The sequence below is a fragment of the Capricornis sumatraensis genome, chromosome 13, assembly GCF_032405125.1.
Source record: "Capricornis sumatraensis isolate serow.1 chromosome 13, serow.2, whole genome shotgun sequence".
Classification (NCBI taxonomy): domain Eukaryota; kingdom Metazoa; phylum Chordata; class Mammalia; order Artiodactyla; family Bovidae; genus Capricornis; species Capricornis sumatraensis.
Genome location: NC_091081.1, coordinates 74,295,976 through 74,319,006, shown reverse-complemented (window position 1 = coordinate 74,319,006; position 23,031 = coordinate 74,295,976). Strand labels below are relative to the sequence as shown.

At 46.4% G+C, this 23,031-nt stretch overlaps 1 protein-coding gene across 1 annotated transcript; it reads right to left on the bottom strand.

Moving 5' to 3' along the window:
• Positions 1 to 130: 130 nt before the first annotated feature.
• Positions 131 to 11,559, bottom strand: LOC138089692 (UL16-binding protein 3-like). Its single transcript, XM_068985175.1, has 6 exons — positions 11,472 to 11,559; positions 8,656 to 8,694; positions 2,350 to 2,613; positions 1,839 to 2,114; positions 1,058 to 1,178; positions 131 to 199 (listed from the first exon to the last, which is right to left on the bottom strand). The coding sequence occupies exons 1-5, from the start codon at positions 11,557 to 11,559 to the stop codon at positions 1,075 to 1,077; spliced, it is 771 nt and encodes a 256-aa protein (XP_068841276.1). The 3' UTR covers positions 131 to 199; positions 1,058 to 1,074.
• Between the last annotated feature and the right edge of the window lie 11,472 nt (positions 11,560 to 23,031).

The window sequence follows — 23,031 nt, the reverse complement described above, 5'->3', positions numbered from 1 at the left end:
TAAATTGTTTCTGTTTTTTTTTTTAAAGTGCTGAGTAGGATTTCGTCAAATGTGATAAAGCCCATGAGATGATGCATCTACTGTGACATCGTAACCGGAAAACACTCAGGATTCTTGGGGTCTGATCTCCTGGATCTAAAGTGAAGAGCAGGAGAAAGGCAGACAGAGCACCTGCCGTGCTTCCTGGGAGCACCGTCTCCTGCAGAAAAGAAAGAGGCCTTGGTCCAGGGGGCTGAGGAACTCCTGTCACTTTCCTGGGGCGGCCCTTCCCCAGCCCCCCCAGCCCCGCCCTCACTGAGGGGCTCCTATGTCCTCCACCCCCACCCCCACCCCCACCCCAGGCCCAGCAGCTTCTTGTCACCTCCTCCTTCCTTCCTGCATCACAGAGTCACCCCAGGCCCTGACACCCCCTGCTCAGGCTCAGGACTGGAGCCAGTGAGGAATCAATCTGCTCCCTTTACTCAGGTCCGGATCCTCCCTGAGGGGGGGCCTACAGGACTAGGGAGCAGGTCCCCAGAGGAGGGGCCTTACTTCCTGACAGACATGGGGGGCTGCAGGCAAACCTCTTTCACTCCTGTCAAACCTCTGAGCCAGCAGCTGACAGCTCTCGGGACCAGAGTCTCTGCCCCCCTCTCTTCCTCATCCTCCCAGCTGGGCGCCTCCACCCCAGCTCAGACCCACCCATCCCCAGGCACCTCTGCTCAAGGCAGGGCCGCTTAGTGATGGAGGCTCTGGGTCCCCAGGAGGCTGGGGTCGTTTAGGCCATACTGAGTCAGACCTGCTGCTGCTCCAGGAGCACAGGCCTGGCCTCAGCCCTTCCCACAGTCTCTGCTGTAGGTCTCCTGCCTTGCCTGCTTGACTCATGCCACTCCTGTGAGAACGGGCCTTTGGAGTTAGGTCTGCAATTATTGCTCTTGGTGATATGGGGTCTTATTCACCTGCTCATTTCTAGGGTGAGGAGGTTCAGTGAGGGGCAGGGGTTGGCTGGGATTCACCTTCCCCGGCCTCACACCAGGCCCTATGCTCCTGCCTTCCCTCTGAATTCTGCCCTCAGTACCTGCTCCTGGAAAGGACTCAGCACAGGAAGAGAGTTATGATGAAACTGGGGAGGATCCAGGTGGTGTGCTTGCTGGCTGTGGCCGTGGGCTGCACTGTAGGGGGGCCCATGGTCGGTGATGCTGCAAGGAGATTAAGGGTGAAGCCCTTGTCCAGACCCCAAACTCAGCAGATGCCGCCTCAGCCCCCCTGACCCAGGTACCCCTACTATGCAGCCTGGTTGCACCCACACGTGGAGGCCCTTGTGACAGGTCCTCAGGCAAGATGGGAGGGAGGGAGGAGCCCAGTCCCCATGGGACTCTTGACAGCTAATGGGGAAGCAAGATTTCCAACAGAGTCACTCAGTCCTGCTGTGACATCAGAGATGGTGACATCAGGATGGAGTCTCAGAAGCTGACAGCAGAGGTGGTATTGACAGATTTCCAGGAGGATTGGTGACATTTAAAAGAAGGTTCCAGAAAGAGGGAATAATAAGAAGGAGACTGGAATCATAGAGATGCTCTCATGTTTAGGATCAGTGAGAATCCATGTTCAATTGTACAAAGGCCTGTGCTGTGAGGAGAGACGCCAAGAGGTGGAAGAGGAAGAGGGTGACAGAGCATCCCCGGGCCATTGTTCTCCCAGGACAGCTCACCTCTGACGGGTCATTTCACACACACACACACACACACACACATACACACACACACACACACACACACACACACACACACACACACACAGAGGGGTGGGTCCATGTCACCATGAGAGAACTACCACCTTCTCCTACTCTTCTCACTTACCCAAGGTCTTCAACATTTTCTCCCAGCACACCATAAAATCCTGAAGCCAGGCCTGACAGTCTCCCATGGAGACCTTCTTGAAGAAGTCCGTCACAGCCCTGTCATTCTCCCATTTCTGTTTCATCCGCCTCCCTTTAGAATGAACCATTGTCCAGGATCCATTCTTCGAATCAAAGAGGAGGCACAGTTGTCCACTGAAGCCAAACTCCCAGGATGCACTGGTGTGTCCATTGCCTTCACGCCAGCATGTCATCCTGGCCTGCAGGGTCAGAGGTCCTGACCCCACCGAGGAAAAGACAGAGCTCAGCCTCTGGACTTGACAGATTCTTTGCCCCACCTGGGTCCACCTCCCCTGGGCCCAGCTAATCTGGTCCTGGTCTCTCCTGCAACAGCTGCTCTTTCCACTGGACTACTAGGGAAGGACAATACCCTTTTTTTTTTTTAACCCGAAAACAGTGGATGCAGCTAAGCCCCCAGTCTACTCCTCCTGCGTTTGGATTTTCTAACTCACCCTTGTCTGTGTGTTTCTCCGGTGTAACGTCAGGCATTTGACCCTTGAGCAAGTCTCCAGTGTCTTTGAGTGTGTCAGTCTGTGTTTCCCAGGCGTTCATACTTTTCACTTCCTCTCCCAGTGGACTAAGGTACTTGATCTTAGCTGTACCACAGTCATAGGAGAGAAAGATCTTTTGATCAACTTCTGCTTGAACCTTACACCATGGCTGATCATCTCTGGGCCGAGGATCAATGGTGAAATTATAGGAAAGAGAATGAGGGTCTGTGAAGGCAAAACACAGTGAGGGTGAGGTTGGGGAAAAAAGACCCTGAGGCCCCTTCCCCCAGTTATGTGAGAGCAGAGTAAAGTGCAGGGCTGGGCTGACAGAGCAATAACACCCCACAACACACACCATACAGCCAGTGCCCCTCCTCTCCTTGTGAAGAAGGAGGAGTCCCCTGCCTGGCAAATTTCACACATCCTGGGTGTGTCCCCTTGTCCACCAGGTCCATTCCCAGCATCATAACCTTTGCAGAGACGTGCCAGGCTGCTATGCAGGAAAAGCCTAGACGACAGAGGACTGTCAGAATCTAACCCCGGGTCCTGTGAGAGATGGGGAGCCTGTGGGGATGCCCCTGAGGAAGCAGGATCACAGGGAGAGGGGCAAAGAGACGACGGGTGAGCACAGAACCCAAGTCGGAGAAGGAAGAGTTAATAATTACGGGTCACAGGACTTAGCAAGGCTGGGGAGAAGCTGCTGATCTCCCACTAGGATGGGTTTTGGAAGCCTGGAGAAAGGCCTGGCCCACATGGCATGAAAGAGAAAATCCAGAACTTCCAAGACAGGTGGTAGAGAAGGGGATCAAAGGCTCAGGGAAGTGAATCTGCCAGGGCAGACACGGTATGAAAGGACAGGAGAGTGTCCAGGCCACCAGGCACCATGGGAAAGCCTGATGGAGTCTATGCAGCTAGAGAGGAAAGTGTGGATGGGAACCATCTCCAATAGCTCACGGTTGACTTTTGTGGAAATCAGGGATAGTGATAGGAGACTGTGTACCTGTGGGCTTCCGACTGGAACAGGGATGGAAAATGGGGAAAGATCAGATTCCAGTTGGAGTGTTGTATGTCAGGAGTAAAGTTGGTACAACAGTCAATGTGATTAGTGAAAGTCGCTCAGTCATGTCTGACTCTTGTGACCCCCATGGACTATACATTCTCCAGGCCAGAATACTGCAGTGGGTAGCCTTTCCCTTCTCCAGAGGACCTTCCCAATTCAGGGATCGAACCCAGGTCTCCTGCATTGCAGGTGGATTCTTTACCAGCTGAGACACAAGGGAAGACCAAGGATACTGGAGTGGGTAGCCTGCCCCTTCTCCAGCAGATCTTCCCGATCCAGGAATCAAACTGGGGTCTCCTGTGTTGCAGGCGGATTCTTTACCAACTGAGCTATCAGGGAAGCTGAAAGTGATTAGAGAGTCCCAGTGCCAGCCAGGGCCTGACTCAGAGAGCACAGTGCTGGCTCAGAGCACAGGGTGATCTAGAGGCAGAGAGATGGCCAGCGAACCTGGATGCAAACTGCTTGATTGAGAGAAACCAAGGAGAGACAATCACAAGACTGGATGATCAGCAGCCTGAAAGCGGCCGTCCCTCCCAAACATCCCTACCAAAATTTCCAGAACTGAGCTACTTCTCAGAAGGCACCACCAGAGAAAGAAGCCACGTCCCAGTGAGGAGGGCCCTTTCATCACCACAGCAAGTGCAGAAGTCCTTCCATCCTCTCCCGATGAGCCACATGGTTATTTACTGGGGTAAGTAAGTCTGATACTTTGGCCACCTGATGCGAAGAACTGACTCATTGCAAAAGACCCAGATGCTGGGAAGGATTGAAGGCCAGAGGAGAAGGGGATGACAGAGGATGAGATGGCTGGATGGCATCACCGACACGATGGACATGAGTTTGAGTAAGCTCTGGGAGTTGGTGATGGACAGGGAAGCCTGGCAGGCTGCAGTCCATGGGGTCGCAAAGAGTCGGAGACCACTGAGTGAACTGAGCTGGAACTACTCCCACATTCATATGGGACCCAGTGTGTTGCTAACATCATGCACAGGACTGTAGCATGATCATGGCCCCCCTGCTGTGAGGTGATGCTCCGAGGAACAGGTAAGTAATAGACACCAGTCCCAGGTCCTGCTAACAGTGGTTATCTCTGGGTCCACAGATCCACTCAGTGTTCATCGCACATGTCCTGGACTTCTGACATGAATGGACAGTCTGTGTTGTTAGTAAACTACCATGGGTGAGGGTACCATAGTCGTGAATTCCACATTCATTCTTCTGACCCTGACTCCCCATCCCGATAGTACGTGTAAACAACATCATCTCCTGGAGGAAATCATGGAAGCAGTACCAACCAAAAGCCTCCTGAGTCCTGCAGAGCTGTGGTCCCTATCTCATCTCCACTGAATTACCACTGAGGTCCTAGGTTCCCTCTAATGGTACATATGAAACATTTCAGGCTTCGCAGACCCTAGGTCTCTGCTGCAACTGCTGTCCTGGCACAAAAGCAGTCACAATTGATGAATGATGAGTGTGGCTGGACCTGCTTCTTGGGCAGATGACCCAACAGAACTGGTGATGTCATAGCTATCTGTGTTCGGAAAGGTGCTACATGCTGTATGCGGCATTTTACTTGCAGGCTCACAACACAGACTCCTAGTGTCCTGAAGAAAGGGCACACCACTTGCAGTGAGAAAGCCCATACCATTCAGTGTGGCTCCTGGTATGGTCCTGTGGCCTGGCAGAGGTGAGGCCTCTGGTCATGGAATGTCAGAGTTGCCCATCATGATCTGGGTTCACCAACCTCTTAACCATTAGTTCAGATAGGCCAGCCGTCATAGGATAGAAGTGATTATGTGGCTTGGCATAACCAGGGCCACAGGGAACAAATAAGATGTACCAGCAGGGGACCTAGGCCTGACACCAGAGTTGATACAGGGCCACTATCCCCTGATCACATCTGTGACTTCATGCAGTGTCCCCTATGGCTCCTTGAACCAGGGAAGCCATCTACAGCAAGGGGGTGCATTAGCCGATAACAGCCAGACCCACACTCCTATCACAGTCCCACCACCAGAAGCTACAAGGCAGGACAGGGTTCGTTTCTGGTTCATAAACAGACAACTGAGGCAGCTCTTGGATGATTCTCTAGGGAATGGTTCACTCATTACTGGGGTCAGAAACCGGGACAGTGGACAAGTCTGGTTCTCAGTTGATTTATACATTATATTTGGCTCCTGCTGCTCCCCAAATGCAGAAGCTCCTTTTGCACCCAGATACAGATACCAAATTGCCTAAAGAGACCTTGAGATTTACTTTCTTCTGTAGAAGAAAAATCTGTCAACTCCTACCTTAATCAATAACCATTATAGGCTGCTGCTGCTGCTGCTGCTGCTGCTAAGTTGCTTCAGTCGTGTCCGACTCTGTGCGACCCCATAGATGGCAGCCCACCAGGCTCCCCCGTCCCTGGGATTCTCCAGGCAAGAACACTGGAGTGGGTTGCCATTTCCTTCTCCAATGCATGCAAGTGAAAAGTGAAAGTGAAGTCGCTCAGTCGTTAGCGACCCCATGGACTGCAGCCTACCAGGCTCCTCCAGCCATGGGATTTTCCAGGCAAGAGTACTGGAGTGGGGTGGCACTGCTGACGGTGTCCCAATTCCTAGACACTATGAATGTGGGAGCAAAGGGTAGGCGTGGGATGCCCAGCCTCACCCTCGAGCCCTGTGTCACACTCTGGGAAACCCTGTTCCCGTCCCTCCTAAGTTAGGTCCTGGGGGCCAGGTCTGAGGGGTTTGCTGGGTGAGTTATCAGACAAAGGGATAAGATGCCAGTTGACAGAGGGCATGTTTAGACTCTCTTCAAGAGACAGGAAGCTGTTGGAGGCCCTGAGCTTCTTGGGATCATGGAAAAATGGGTAATAAATGGTCTTGTAACCAAAAGGGCCCTAGGGCGCCTTAGTGGGAAAGACCCGCCCCCATGGTATCTGTCTGCGTTTTGTTTGTAGAAAAGTTTTAGTCAGCCAGGCCTCCTGTGAGTCTCAAAATGGTGGTTTAAGAGTTAAGGATTAGAATATGTGAAGATGGAGAAAGGAATACTCCTTAGGCTGGGAAACTGGTAACAATTTAGACTATGGGCAGCCACATAGCAGTGTCATGAAACTGCCAGTTCCCTGAAAGATAACAAAGAGCTGACACAAGCCTCAAGTTGCTTCTACAGGAAGCAGACATCCAGCACATAAAAACTGCTGGCTGCAAGCACGCAGACCCCTAGACTGGTTGAAAGCATAAGCTTGATGGTGCTCAAATGTTCGCCTTGTGCCAACCACCCTGACTGTGCTCAAGACGCTGATGCGCCCTGCAGCAGCCACCTCTGCCCCCTTTCTAAGCTGGAAACTTGGAGGCGGTCTGAGGACTTTAGGCCACTATTTTCCCGGGGCTCCTGAGCAAACCAACTTGTCCTTTTCAACCACTTGTTACCTTCATAGGTGGTAGGATCTGAGTCATAACCAGCTTCAACTAGTAACAGCCTGAGCTGTCTGGGAGGAGCTTTGACTCCAGGGAGGCGCTGATCAGTGGCTAGGTATTGAGTGCCTTCCTCATGATGCATATGTAATTAAAAAATAAATAAATTGAATTCTTTAATTTTTTCAAGTGTTTTAAAAAATTCATTTTCTACTTAAGCCAGCCTTGAAGATAAGCACAAAATCTGTTTACTTTTTTTTTTTCTACGCAACACAACTCGGGCACCCATTCTGTGCATAGTACTGTTCTAGGTGCAGTAAAAGGGATTTTTTACTATTGACCTGACCCAAACCCACATCTGGCACTGAGAAATGCTAGCATCTGCCAAATTTAAGATGTTTCAGTAAATTCCTCTCCTACTTTCCCCAAAGTAAGAAGGCAGAACTCCTCTGTATTAAAAAAAATTTAAAAAGGCAACTTTCCATTAAAGAGTAGTTTCCGTTTCTGTTGTATTTTTTCTTTTTTTTTTCCTTCTAGCTTTTAAGTTTTCTTCCTCCAACACTGCTTTTTCTTGTACAAGGCGAGTGCATTTTTTAATTTTTCTTTTCCTAAGACAAAGTATTTCATCTTATAAACAAATAATTCCCAGGACTAGTGATAAATATTTTTAAAAAAAGAAAGAAAGAAAGAAACTTAAGGGTTTCCCTGGTGGCTCAGCAGGTAATGAATCCACCTGCAATGCAGGAGACCCCAGCTCAATTCCTGGGTCAGAAAGATCCCCTGGAAAAGGGAGAGGCTACCCACTCCAGTATTCTTGAGCTTCCCTGGTGCCATCTAGCTTCTTTCCTAGATGGTAAAGAATCCACCTTCAATGTGGGAGACCTGGGTTCAATCCCTGGGTTGGGAAGATCCCCTAGACACAGGAAAGGCTATCCACTCCAGTATTCAACCCTGGAGAATTCCACGGACTGTATAAGTCCATGGGGTTGCAAAGAGTCAGACAGGATTGAGCAACTACTCACGGCAGATTCAAGGATGAATCATCTACCTGGCCGTGAATGACACACCACAGCTCTCCATTATTGGGCTGAGGATCAACAGTGAAGTTGTAGCAAAGAGAGTGAGCTCCTGTGAAGGAGAACGCAGGTGAGGACAGGTTTTGGAGAAGACCCATTACCTCCTCCCCCCCACTTATGTGAGAGCAGAGGAAAGCTGCAGGGCTGGGTTGGTAGAGCAGGAAGGCCCCTCTGCTCCCAACACCACCTACAGGCTGAGCAAGTGGAGAAACCACATAACATTATCTCTACTGTGCTGATAAGGCCAACACAGAACCGAAAGCCACAGAAAGGAGAATTCACAATTGGGGTCACAGGGTTTAGCAAGGCCAGGGAGATGCTGCTGATCTACCACTTTGATGGGTCTTGGGATCCTGGAGAAGGCCTGGCCCACATGGCATGAAAGAGAAAATCCAGAACTTCCGAGGCAGGTGGTCAAGGAGGGGATCAAAGGCTCAGAGAAGTGAATGTGCCAGGGTGGGCACGGTATGAAAGGGCAGGAAAGTGTGCAGTCCCCCAGGTTCTATGGAGCCCGAGAGGAAAGAACGGATGAGAAGCATCTCCAACAGCTCCAGGGTGACTTTTGCTGAGGGTCAGGGATGGTGGTGGCACTGGTGTTCCTGTGCGCTTCCAGCAGGAGTGAGGATGGAGAAGGCGGAAGAGCTGATGCCAGGGGGAGTGCCCTATGTCAGAAACAAAGCAGATGCAGTGGCCAAGGGGACCAGAGAGCCCCCCTGTAGCCAGGCCTCACTGCAGAGAGTACCACGCTGGCTCCTAGCACAGGGCGATCCTAGAGGCAGACAGATGAGCAGTGAGCCCTGCTAAAAACTACACAATTGAAAGGAAAAATTAATTATATAAAAAACAGAGACAAACACAAGGCTGGGTGTTCAGGAACCTGAATGCAGACATCCCAACAAAGTGTCCAGGTCCTTTGTGCAGTATCCAGCACTGAGTCAGGTCTTATATTCAGAATCCATTCCTAGAGACAGAGATGCCAGGCATCAGCAAGGAGGGCCCTCTTATCACCACAGCAAGTGCAGAAGTCCTTCTGGCCTTGGAAGCCACACGGTCATTGACTGGGGTAAGTGTACACTTGGCAGAGAAGCCACCCCCACATTCATAAGGACCTAGAGTGGGACTGTCATCATGTCCAGCAGTCTGAAACATCGTCATGGCCCGCCTGTTATTACTGTGGTGCCTGAGATCTGTGTAAGGAATACACATCTGTCCCACGTCCTGCCCACAGGAGTGTCACCCATTCACTGGTCCTCATAGTGCTCATTTCACATCCACTGCATTTGCAATATGAATGAAAAATCTTCACAGTTAGTAAATTACCGTGCAGTGAGGCCACCATAGAAGCGATTTCCAAGTTCACACTTCTGACACTGACCTTCATCCCCCCATAGTACATGTAAGCAATATCATATTCTGGAGAAAATAACAGAGAGGAGTACCAACCTACAACCCTCCAGGGCTGCAGGAGTGTCGACCCTATCCGATCTCCATTTAATTCCAAGTGTGTCCATAAATTTCTATAATTGGACATATGACATATTCAGGCTCTGCAGATCATGGTTTTCTGTTACAACTGCTGTCCTAGCACAAAAGCAGTCACAGATGAGTGGTGAATGATGACCTGCTTCTTGGGCAGATGACCCAGCAGAACCTGTGACATCAGAGGTATCTGTGGTCAGAAAGGTGCTATGTGCCGAATATGGCATTTTACGTGGAGGTTCACAACACAGACCCTTTATGTCCTGAAGCAAGGCCATGTGATTTGCAGTGGGGAATACTACACCATTTAAATGTGGCTCCTGGTATGGTCCTAGGGGCTGGTGGAGGTGAGGCCTCTGGTCATGAAATGTCAACATTGTCTATCATGATCTGGGCTCATCAAACCCTAATCGTTAGTTCAGATAGACCAGCCATCAGAGGATTAAAGTGATATTGTGGTTTGGCATAAGAAGGGCCAGAGGCAACAAATAAGAGAGAGCAGCAGGTGGCCTAGGCCTGACATCAGAATTGTAGTAGGACCACTATTCTCCAGGGCCTGCCCCCGTGGCTCAGCAGTAAGGAATCCGCTTGCAATGTCGGAGTTGGAGTAGATGTGGGATCTATCCCTGAGTGAGAGAATATCCCGTGAAGGAGAGCATGGCAACCCACTCCAGTGTTCTTGCCTGGAGAATCTCTTGGACAGAGGACCCTCGTGGGCTATAGTCCATAGGATCATAAAGAGTTGGACATGACTGAAGCGACTTAGCATGCACACACTACTCTGCTCATGCCTGAGGCTTCATGCAGTGTCCCCTATATCTCCATGGACCATGGAAACCACTCTAGAGCAGAGGGGGTCAGGGGACATTAGCCCATATCTGCTGGACCCACAATCCTTTCACATTCACACCACCCAGAACCTACAAGGTAGGACAGAGCAAGTTTTTGGTTCACCAACAGGCAGCTAAGGCATCCCTTGCACTAGTCCCTAGGGGATAAGTCATCTGTTACTGTTTTGTGACCCAGGGAAGTCACATGGTTCTTTAGGTTTTATCCAGGTCATCTTTGCCTGCTCTTGTAGCACAAACGTGGAGATGTATAATGCACACAGACACCAAATGGCCTGTCGAGACAAACAGATTTACTCTCTATCTTTTGAAGAAAAGGTTCTCCAACTCCTGTCTTAAATAATAGCTATTCTAGGCCACTGTCTCCATAGTGTCAGGGAATATGAATGTGGGACCGAAGGGTAGAAGTGGGGGTGCCCGTCCTCACCCTCGTGCCCTGTGTCACACACTTTGGGAAACTCTGCTTCCATCTCTCCTGCTTTATGTCCTGGGGGCTAGGCTGGGAGGCTTCTGCTGGGTTGAATTCTCAGGCAAGAAGATAGGATGCCAGTTGAAAGAGGGCAGGTTTAGGATCCCTTCACAGATGGGAAGTGGTTGGAGGCTCTGAGGTTCTTGGGATGGGGAGGAATTCGGGAAAAAATAGTGTAACCAAGCAGGACTCTAAGGCGGCTTCCTAGGACAGACTCCACCCATCTCCCCGCCCAGCCCTCCTGCACTGGGCCCCCCACTTCCCGCCCAAATGGCGGACTCCACCTAGACCCTTGCCCATCTCCCGCCGCCTCTCCTGCGGCCAAGGCAAGTGGTCAGACTCCACCCAGCCTTCCCCTGAAGCCCCGTGGGTTCGGTCCCTCGGAAGCGGCCGCCACCTTTCCTGCACCCGCTTCAGTGACTCCGACTTCCTGACGGGGGAGCCCGGGGGGCTACAGCAGCATTTCGTGACGCCGACCTGCCTCTCATGTCTCCCTGCCTTCCCTCCCTTCCTGCTGGGATTCCTTTTTCACCCAGATCTTGTCTTTTCCCTGCAGGAGGACGGCCTGCGGGGAACGGCAACCAGCCGCGAGAGCAGGCGGGGAGCAGGAGCCCAGCGGGAAAGGAGCGCGCGGAGCTTTAAACAGGGAGGGGGCCCAGCCGCGTGTTCCCCGAACCGCCTCGGACACCCCGTCCCTCTCGGGTCTTATGGCCCCATGTCCTCTCCTCGCAAGTTAATCCCCGAACTCACTGCCTCGCGCTGTGCAGAACAGGAGAGCCACGAGGAGCACAAGAGCCGCGAAAACAAGGCGCGCTCCGGGGCCACCCTTCCAGTCCATCGCCAGCTGGAGACTGGTTGGATCCGACTTTGCGGGAGCTATTTATACCCGCGCAGCTTTTCAGTCCATTCTCCGCCCCGGCCTCCTCCCCCCGTCACTGACGCCGGGCAGTAGCCGACCCTCGTGACTCACTCCTGTCCCTTCCAGTCCCTCCCCGTTTCTTTCTCCTCCGAGTCCTTCTCGCCCCTTCCTCCCCATTCCCGCCTGCAGTCTTCCTGCGGTGGTGGTTTACTGGCTCAGTCGTGTCCGACTCTTGCGACCCCGAGGACTGTAGCCCGCCGGGCTCCTCTGACCATGGGGATTCTCCAGGCGAGAGGACTTCAGTGGGTCGCCATGCCCTCCTCCTTGGGATTTTCCTGACCCTGGGATCGAAGCCGGATCTCCTACGTTGTAGGCAGAGTCTTTACTGACTGAGCTTCGAGGAAAGCCCTGCTTTTCTTTAAAAGACTCGATTCCCCCCTGCACCGCCCCCCCCACCCAAAAAAAACACCACCCCCACCGGAAAACTCTGTGGATCTGTGGAAAGGGCCTGGAGAGAGCCCTTAACTGCAGTGTCATCAGCAATATATTTTCTAGTAGTTTCTGTCCCAGGGTAGTCCTAGACATTTTGTGGGCCAAAGTAACTGCTCATTAGAAAGGGTTTGAGGACTGAGTCCGGAACCCGATTTACAGGATCCGCGTGGAGACGGGGAGCCTGTGCTCCCCCGGGCGCCCCCTGGCGGTCTCTTCCGGCTGCTTGTTCTACTCTGGTGCCTTTGTGTATGCTAAGTTGCTTCAGCCATGTCTGACTCCCAGTGCCCCCATGAACTTTAGCCCACCAGTCTCCTCTGTCCATGGGGATTCTCTAGGCAAGAATACAGGAGCGGACTGCAATGCTCTCCTCCAGGGGATCTACACTGTGGCCTGTGTGATCCATTTTCTTTCCCGTCATAGTTTACTTCTATGCAGTGTCCAAGCAGCATTGAGCATCTCAGGTTTACGTCTCAGGGCTATCCACTGATGAAGAGTAAGATCATCCATCACTCATTGGGGCTGACAAGACCTCCTGATTCTTGGGAAGGGGGTCTACCAATGACATTGAGAGGTTAACGTCTGTGACAAAGGGATCCACCTCTCTGTTATCATGGGGCTCTTGGCCTCTGCTTCAGGGGTGACTGAGCCCTGAGCTCGGAAGGTCGCGCTGACTCCTCAGCATGGGCAGTGCTCCATTTCATGTCTTGTCACTGAGTGAGGCTGGCTTCCCTGTTTATAGATGTGGAAATAGATGCAAGCAGAGTTTTACTGAAGTAGCAAGAGCAATCAGGTGGAGTTTCATGTTGTTGAAAGTATGCTAGTTGTCAACACTCATTAAAATCACCTCCCAGTTGATTCCACTCCCATCTGGGGTCTAGACTGTGCCCAGGTGCCAGGAGCATGCACGGGTGGGGGTGGCCAGGCCTGTCCAGAGAGCTCCATCTTCCCCCACCTGGCTGTCCTGACCAGGACTCTAATGCTGTCTTTCTGCCTTTCTCCTGCATTCCCACTCACTTGGCTCTTCGCCAGCCTCCTCCACTGGGGCTACGTGGTCCCCATGTTGCCTCTTGCCAGGGATTAAACCCAGGCCCCTGTCCCCAGGCCTATGCATGAGAGTCTTCCCCTGACACATCAGTCACCTGAACCCACCAAGTTGCTGCCCCACCCAAGCCTGAGTCCTGTCCTCCTCCCAGCCCCCATGTGTCTCTGTTCCCAAATTGTTACATACCAGGCTCTTGGCCTCCTTCATCAATAGAAATCAACCAGAGGCCAGACAATAGAAATAAATCAGGTTTCTTAATCAAAAGAAATTGAGGCAAGGCTTTATTGGGGCTCCTGCTACAGCTGAGGGGAGAGAGGACAAATGACAGTTTCGTTGCTTGCTCACTCCCGGAGGTGGTGGGGCAAGCTGGTTCCTTCTGTGGGGTGAGGGGAGGGGTGTTCCCAGGGGTCAGTCAGAGGGGTGGCTAAGTGACTGGCTGAACCCTCAAGTGTTGTTGTGTGCTGGGGGCACGTGAGGCATCCTGCTTTTGCTCTGGGCTCTTCAAAAGTGGCAGTTGGGTTTTTCACCTCTTTGTGTCTTTTTCCCAGAATAGCTTCAGCTACTCCACCTAAAAAACAGTCTGTTTTTAAAAACCTTTTTATTTTATATTGGGTATAGCTATTTACAAACAGTGTTGGGATAGTTTCAGGTGAACAGCTAAGGGACTCACCCGTACACATATATATATCCATTCTCCCTACACTCCCATCCTCACAGGGCAGTCACATAACATTGAGCAGAGTTGTGGGTTCATTCCTTGGGCTAGGAAGTCTCCCTGGAGAAGGAAAGAGCAATCACTCCAGTATCCTTGGTTGGAAAATCCCATGGACAGAGGAGCTGGCAGGCTACAGTCCATGAGGACAGAAAGAGTTGGACACACACAGAAAGAGAACACACACACACAGACACACCATGTGCCATACTTAGGCCCTCGATGGCTATCCATTTTAAATAGAGCAGCGTGTACATGACCTTTCCACACTCCCTAACGATCTCTTTCCCCCATCCCTCCTCCAGCAACTAGAAGTTTGTTCTCTAAGTAAATCTGTGAGTCTCTTTCTGAGAATGCAAAACATCCTTATAGCTGATATGAAGAAAGTTTTATGGGTTTTGGTAGAAGATCCAACCAGCCACAACATTTTCTTAAGCCAAAGCCTAATCGAGATCAAAGTCCTAACTCTCTTCATTTCTATGAAGGCTGAGAGAGGTGAAAAAGCTGCTGAAGAAAAATTTGAAGCCAGCAGTGGGTGGATTATGGAGTTTAAGGAAAGAAGCCATCTCCATAGCATAAAGTGCAGAGTGTAGTAACTAGACCTGATGTAGAAGCTGCTGCAAGTTTTCCAAAAGATTTAGCTAAGACAATCTATGAAGGTGGCTCCACTGAATCAGAGATTTCCAGTGTAGACAAAATATCCATCTATTGGGAGAAGATGCCCACCAGGACTTTGATACCTGGAGAGGGGTAGTCAATGCCTGGCTTCAAAGATTCCAAGAAAAGGCTGATTCTCTTGATAAGGACTAATGCAGCAGATTACTGGAAGTCAATGGTCCCTTACCACTTGGAAAATTCTAAAGCCCTGTAGAATTAGGCTGAATCTGTTCTGCCTGTGCTCTGTAAATGAAACAATGAAGCCTGGATGACAGCATACTTGTTTACAACATTGGCGCCAAGTGTTTTAAGTCCAATGTTGAGAACAACTGCTCAGAAAGAAAGATTCCTTTCAAAATATTACTGCTGATTGACAAAGCATCCAAGAATGTGATGGAGAAGAACAATGAGATTCATGTTATTTTCATGGCTGCCGACACAACATCCATTCCGAAGAACATGGATCGTGGAGTAATTATGATGTTCAACTCATTGTATTTAGGAAGCACATTATAGGCTGTAGCTGCATAGATAGTTATTCCTCTGTTGGATCTGGGCAAAGTCAACTGAAAAATTTCTGCACTTAATTCATTTAAAAAAAAATGACATAGTTTTTTTAAAAAACATTAGCTAATTTATATTTTGGCTGCATTGGTCTTAATTGAGGCATGTGGGGTCTTTGTTGGGTCATGCAGGATCCTTCATTGCAGCTCACAGACTCTCTAGTGGTGTTGCCTGGGCTCAGGAGTTGCGACACGTGGGCTTAGTTGTTCGGTAACATGTGGGATCTTAGGTATCTGAACAGGTAGTTCTTTGAACAGGTATCAAGCCATCATTCCTTGCATTGGACAGTGGATTCTTCACCACTGGGCCACCAGGGAAGTCCCTTCACAGTGGATTCATGATTATAGATTCCACTGAAAACAGTGAATCATGGGAATAGGTTGAAATATCAATATTAATGCGAGAATGGGAGTAGATTTCTACCTTCACAGATGACTTTGAGGGGTTCAAGAATTCATTAGAGAAAGTTCCAACATATGGAGGTTGAACAACACACTTACTTCTGAATAACCAACAAATCACAGAAGAAATCAAAAAAGAAATCAAAATATGCATAGAAACTAATGAAAATGAAAACACAACAACCCAAAACCTGTGGGACACTATAAAAGCAGTGCTAAGAGGAAAGTTCATAGCAATACAGGCATACCTCAAGAAACAAGAAAAAAGTCAAATAAATAACCTAACTCTACAACTAAAGCAACTAGAAAAGGAAGAATTGGAGAACCCCAGAGTTAGTAGAAGGAAAGAAATCTTAAAAATCAGGGCAGAAATAAATGCTAAAGAAACAAAAGAGACCATAGCGAAAATCAACAAAGCCAAAAGCTTGTTCTTTGAAAGGATAAATAAAATTGACAAACCACTAGCCAGACTCATCAAGAAGCAAAGAGAGAAAAATCAAATCAATAAAATTAGAAATGAAAATGGAGAGATCACAACAGACAACACAGAAATACAAAGGATCATAAGAGACTACTATCAGCAGTTGTATGCCAATAAAATGGACAACGTGGAAGAAATGGACAAATTCTTAGAAAAGTACAATTTTCCAAAACTGAACCAGGAAGAAATAGAAAATCTTAACAGACCCATCACAAGCACGGAAATTGAAAGTGTAATCAGAAATCTTCCAGCAAACAAAAGCCCAGGTCCAGACGGCTTCACAGCTGAATTCTACCAAAAATTTCTAGAAGAGCTAACACCTATCCTACTCAAACTCTTCCAGAAAATTGCAGAGGAAGGTAAACTTCCAAACTCATTCTATGAGGCCACCATCACCCTAATTCCAAAACCTGACAAAGATGTCACAAAAAAAGAAAACTACAGGCCAATATCACTGATGAACATAGATGCAAAAATCCTCAACAAAATTCTAGCAATCAAAATCCAACAACACATTAAAAAGATCATACACCATGACCAAGTGGGCTTTATCCCAGGGATGCAAGGATTCTTCAATATCCGCAAATCAATCAATGTAATTCACCACATTAACAAATTGAAAAATAAAAACCATATGATTATCTCAATAGATGCAGAGAAGGCCTTTGACAAAATTCAACATCCATTTATGATAAAAACTCTCCAGAAAGCAGGAATAGAAGGAACATACCTCAACATAATAAAAGCTATATATGACAAACCCACAGCAAACATTATCCTCAATGGTGAAAAATTGAAAGCATTTCCCCTAAAGTCAGGAACAAGACAAGGGTGTCCACTTTCACCGCTACTATTCAACATAGTTCTGGAAGTTTTGGCCACAGCAATCAGAGTATAAAAAGAAATAAAAGGAATCCAAATTGGAAAAGAAGAAGTAAAACTCTCACTGTTTGCAGATGACATGATTCTCTACATGGAAAACCCTAAAGACTCCACCAGAAAATTACTAGAGCTCATCAATGAATAGAGTAAAGTTGCAGGATATAAAATCAACACACAGAAATCCCTTGCATTCCTATACACTAATAATGAGAAAGTAGAACAAGAAATTAAGGAAACAATTCCATTCACCATTGCAACAAAAAGAATAAAATACTTAGGAATATATCTACCCAAAGAAACTAAAGACCTATATATAGAAAACTATAAAACACTGATGAAAGAAATCAAAGAGGACACTAATAGATGGAGAAATATACCATGTTCATGGATCAGAAAAATCAATATAGTGAAAATGAGTATACTACCCAAAGCAATTTACAAATTCAATGCAATACCTATCAAGCTACCAGCCATATTTTTCACAGAACTAGAACAAATAATTTCAAGATTTGTATGGAAATACAAAAAACCTCGAATAGCCAAAGCAATCTTGAGAAAGAAGAATGGAACTGGAGGAATCAACTTGCCTGACTTCAGGCTCTACTACAAAGCCACAGTCATCAAGACAGTATGGTACTGGCACAAAGACAGACATATAGATCAATGGAACAAAATAGAAAGCCCAGAGATAAATCCACACACATATGGACACCTTATCTTTGACAAAGGAGGCAAGAATATACAATGGAGTAAAGACAATCTCTTTAACAAGTGGTGCTGGGAAAACTGGTCAACCATTTGTAAAAGAATGAAACTAGATCACTTTCTAACACCGCACACAAAAATAAACTCAAAATGGATTAAAGACCTAAATGTAAGACCAGAAACTATAAAACTCCTAGAGGAGAACATAGGCAAAACACTCTCAGACATAAATCACAGCAGGATCCTCTATGATCCACCTCCCAGAATTCTGGAAATAAAAGCAAAAATAAACAAATGGGATCTAATTAAAATTAAAAGCTTCTGCACAACAAACGAAACTATAAGCAAGGTGAAAAGACAGGCTTCTGAATGGGAGAAAATAATAGCAAATGAAGCAACTGACAAACAACTAATCTCAAAAATATACAAGCAACTTATGCAGCTCAATTCCAGAAAAATAAATGACCCAATCAAAAAATGGGCCAAAGAACTAAATAGACATTTCTCCAAAGAAGACATACAGATGGCTAACAAACACATGAAAAGATGCTCAACATCACTCATTATCAGAGAAATCAAATCAAAACCACAATGAGGTACCACTTCACACCAGTCAGAATGGCTGCGATCCAAAAATCTGCAAGCAATAAATGCTGGAGAGGGTGTGGAGAAAAGGGAACCCTCTTACACTGTTGGTGGGAATGCAAACTAGTACAGCCACTATGGAGAACAGTGTGGAGATTCCTTAAAAAATTGCAAATAGAACTACCTTATGACCCAGCAATCCCACTGCTGGGCATACACAGCGAGGAAACCAGAATTGAAAGAGACACATGTACCCCAATGTTCATCGCAGCACTGTTTATAATAGCCAGGACATGGAAACAACCTAGATGTCCATCAGCAGATGAATGGATAAGAAATCGGTGGTACATATACACAATGGAGTATTACTCAGCCGTTAAAAAGAATTCATTTGAATCAGTTCTGATGAGATGGATGAAACTGGAGCCGATTATACAGAGTGAAGTAAGCCAGAAAGAAAAACACCAATACAGTATACTAACACATATATATGGAATTTAGAAAGATGGCAATGACGACCCTGTATGCAAGACAGGAAAAAAGACACATCTGTGTATAACAGACTTTTGGACTCAGAGGGAGAGGGAGAGGGTGGGATGATTTGGGAGAATGGCATTCTATCATGTATACTATCATGTAAGAATTGAATCGCCAGTCTATGTCTGACGCAGGATACAGCATGCTTGGGGCTGGTGCATGGGGATGACCCACAGAGATGTTATGGGGAGGGAGGTGGGAGGGGGGTTCATGTTTGGGAACACATGTAAGAATTAAAGATTTTAAAATTAAAAAAAAAAAAAAAGATTTGGTAAAGTACTGATATGGGTGCTAGTTTTTGTCATGTAAGTAAGATTAGGCCTGAGGATAGAGGAATACCTTGTGTTACTTCTGGGACTCAGAGGTGGAATGGAGCCATTCCTAACTTTATAGTGAGGGCTATTGTTATGAGTATGGAGGCTATTGGGTTGAATAGTTTTATTATGGTCCATTGGCCTGAGAATATTAAGTTAATGATAACAGCTATTATTAATAATATTGAGGCTATTGATTGAGTTAGGAAATATTTGGTTGATGCTTCTGTGGCTCGTGGATTGTGTTTTTTTATTATAATAGGGATGATGGCGAGTATATTTATTTCGAATCCAATTCAGATGAGTAGTCAGTGGGAGCTGATCATAACGATAATGGTCCCAAGTATAACGGTTATTAGGATAATGATGAAGATGATTGGGTTTATTAGTACGGGAAGGATATAAACCAACATTTTTGGGGTATGGGCCTGATAGCTTAATTAGCTGACCTTACTATTAGAATTTGGTGTAATTGGGAGCACGAAGAGTTTTGGGTTCTTAGGAGTAGGTTCAATTCCTATAGTTCTAGAAATAAGAGGATTTAAACCTCTATTATTTACTCTATCAAAGTAACTCTTTTGTCAGACATATTTCTTATGTTTGTGGAGGGATGCTTGATAGGAGGATTGGTAGTGATACGTGTCATATACATAGGGCTAGTGTTAGGGGTAGGAAGCTTTTTCATAGTAAGTGTATTAGTTGGTCATAATGGAATCGGGGGTAGGATGCTCGGATTCATAGGAAGGTAATTGTGAGTAGAAGTGATTTAATGGTGAAATTAATTGTGTAGAGTTCTGGTATGTATGGGTTGTGGAATGCCCCTAGGAAGAGGGTTGTTGTGAAAATATTTATTATGATAATGTTTGCGTATTCTGCTATGAAGAATAGGGCAAATGGTCCTGCGGCATATTCTACGTTAAAGCCTGATACTAGTTCAGATTTTCCTTCAGTAAGGTCAAATGGTGCTCGGTTTGTCTCTGCTAGTGTTGAGATGAATCATATTATTGCTAGGGGTCATGCTGGGAAGATTAGTCATACTTGTTCTTGTGTAATAATTAACGTGGAGAGGGTGAAGGATCCATTTATCAGTAGGACTGACAGTAAAATAATTGCTAGTGTTACTTCATATGAGATTGTTTGTGCTACTGCTCGTAGAGCTCCGATGAGGGCGTATTTTGAGTTGGAGGCTCAGCCTGATCAGAGGATTGAGTATACGGCTAAGCTTGATATAGCTAATATGAAGAGGACTCCTAAGTTTATGTTGATGAGAGGATAGGGTATGGGTAGGGGGATTCATATGGTTAGGGCTAGGCTTAGGGCTAGAATGGGTGCTAGAATGAATATTGAGATTGAGGATGTGGCAGGTCGTAGAGGTTCTTTAATGAAAAGTTTAATTGCATCAGCAATGGGTTGAAGTAGGCCATATGGTCCTACAACGTTTGGGCCTTTTCGGCACTGTATATAGCCTAGGATTTTTCGTTCGACTAGCGTGAGAAAGGCTACAGCTAGGAGAATAGGGATAATGAGTATTAGAACATTGACTATAAACATTTTGTTAAGGAGAGGATTTGAATCTCTGAGTATAAAGGTTTAAGTTTTACGCAATTACCGGGCTCTGCCACCTTAATTAGGCCCTTTTCTAGGGCAGGTTTTGTTTGTGAAATTAATTGAGATAAGGTCATTAATTGGTTTAAGGCACTTTGTTGAAGTTGGCCTTATTTCTCTTGTCCTTTCGTACTGGGAGAAATACATAACAGATAGAAACCGACCTGGATTACTCCAGTCTGAACTCAGATCACGTAGGACTTTAATCGTTGAACAAACGAAACTTTGATAGCGGTTGCACCATTGGGGTGTCCTGATCCAACATCGAGGTCGTAAACCCTATTGTCGATATGGACTCTTGAATAGGATTGCGCTGTTATCCCTAGGGTAACTTGTTCCGTTGATCAAGTTTTTGGATCAATAAGCGATAATTTGGTTCGACTTGTAAGTCTAGTCTTTAAAATCGCTCGGAGGATTTTTTGTTCTCCGAGGTCACCCCAACCAAAACTGCTAGTCCATGAAGAGTATTATTATCCCTTGGTGGTTAAGTCTGTTTTCTTTGGGCTAGTTAGTTAAAGCTCCATAGGGTCTTCTCGTCTTGTTGGTTTATCCCCGCCTCTTCACGGGGAGGTCAATTTCACTGATTGGAAGTAAGAGACAGTAAAACCCTCGTGTGGCCATTCATACAAGTCCTTATTTAGAGAACAAATGATTATGCTACCTTTGCACGGTCAGGATACTGGGGCCGTTTAACGTTTAGTCACTGGGCAGGCAGTGCCTCCAATACTGAGAATGCTGGAGGTGATGTTTTTGGTAAACAGGCGGGGTTTGTGTTTGCCGAGTTCCTTTTACTTCTTTTAATCTTTCCTGGGTGCACTCCTGTGTTGGGTTAACAGTACAATCAATAAATTATTTATTGTTGGGTTATTTTTATTCACTGTTAACAGTCAGAGTATTATCAGATACTGACTTAAACTTGTGCAAGGAGAAATATTTCTTGTTACTCATATTAACATTATTGCTTCTATTTAGTAATAGAATAGTCCAGTATAAGGGCTAGGAGTTAGCTGTATTATTGTTGGGATTAATATTATTTTTATTATTGAGCTTTAACGCTTTCTTAATTGATGGCTGCTTTTAGGCCTACTATGGTGTTGTTAGATCTTACTCTCTAGTGAAGGTTGTACCCATTTCTAAAAGGCTGTACCTTTTTAGACTAACTTTTAAAAATACAGTGGGATTTGTTTATATTTTTGGTATTTTTAAAGCTGAACTAAAATTTATTTTCTGGACAACCAGCTATCACCAGGCTCATTAGGCGTGCCACCTCTACTTATGGATCTTCTCACTATTTTGCCACATAGATGAGTTGGTTCTAATAAACTGTCCATGAGTAGCTCATCTGGTTTTGGGTTACTTAGCTGAAATTCGTTTTGCTAAGTTTTTTGCTCGTTAACTCGTTATGCAAAAGGTATAAGGGTTAATCTTTACTTTTTTGTACTTTGATTCTTTCTTTCATCGTTCCCTTGCGGTACTTTCTCTATAGCGCCATATTTAGAATTTCTGTCTCCTATACTTTAATCAGGGTAAATGTTTTGTTTTAGTTTGTTTTGGTCGTTTAATTGAGGAATAGGGTTTTGGGCTAGGTATAGTTCAAGATATTCATTATGTGTGAAATCTTCTAGGTGTAAACTAGATGCTTTAGTTAAGCTATATCTTGGTTTGTCCAAGCACACTGTCCAGTATGCTTACCTTGTTACGACTTGTCTCCTCTCGTGTGGCTAGTGCATGTAAATAGGTTTGAGTGCATTGTATCTGCTTGAGGAGGGTGATGGGCGGTGTGTGCGTGCTTCATGACCTGGTTCAACTAAGCACTCTATTCTTAGTTTACTACTAAATCCTCCTTTGGTCATTAGTTTCATAATGGCTTTCATATTGGATTTTCTTGAGGTAGAAAATGTAGCCCATTTCTTCCCATTCCATAGGTTACACCTTGACCTAACGTCTTTATGTGTTATGATTGAGCTTACTTTTATTCCTTTTTAGGGTTTGCTGAAGATGGCGGTATATAGACTGTATTAGCAAGGATTGGTGAGGTTTATCGGGCTTTATCGATTATAGAACAGGCTCCTCTAGAAGGGTATAAAGCACCGCCAAGTCCTTTGAGTTTCAGGCTGTTGCCGGTAGTACTCTGGCGAATAATTTTGTTTTTATAATTATTTGTGTTTAGGGCTAGGCATAGTGGGGTATCTAATCCCAGTTTGGGTCTTAGCTATAGTGTGTCAGCTACTATAGGGTTACTTTCGTCATTTATTTTTGTTGTAATTATGGCTTTTTACAGTTTAATTAAAATTTAACTCTATTTGATGTAGTGCTTTAACACGTTTTACACCGTGTTCCTGTTAGCTCGGGTTAATCGTATGACCGCGGTGGCTGGCATGAGATTTACCAACCCTAGTCAATATGGCTAGTCAAACTTTCGTTTATGGCTTAATTTTTGTCACTGCTGTCTCCCGTGGGGGTGTGGTTAAGCG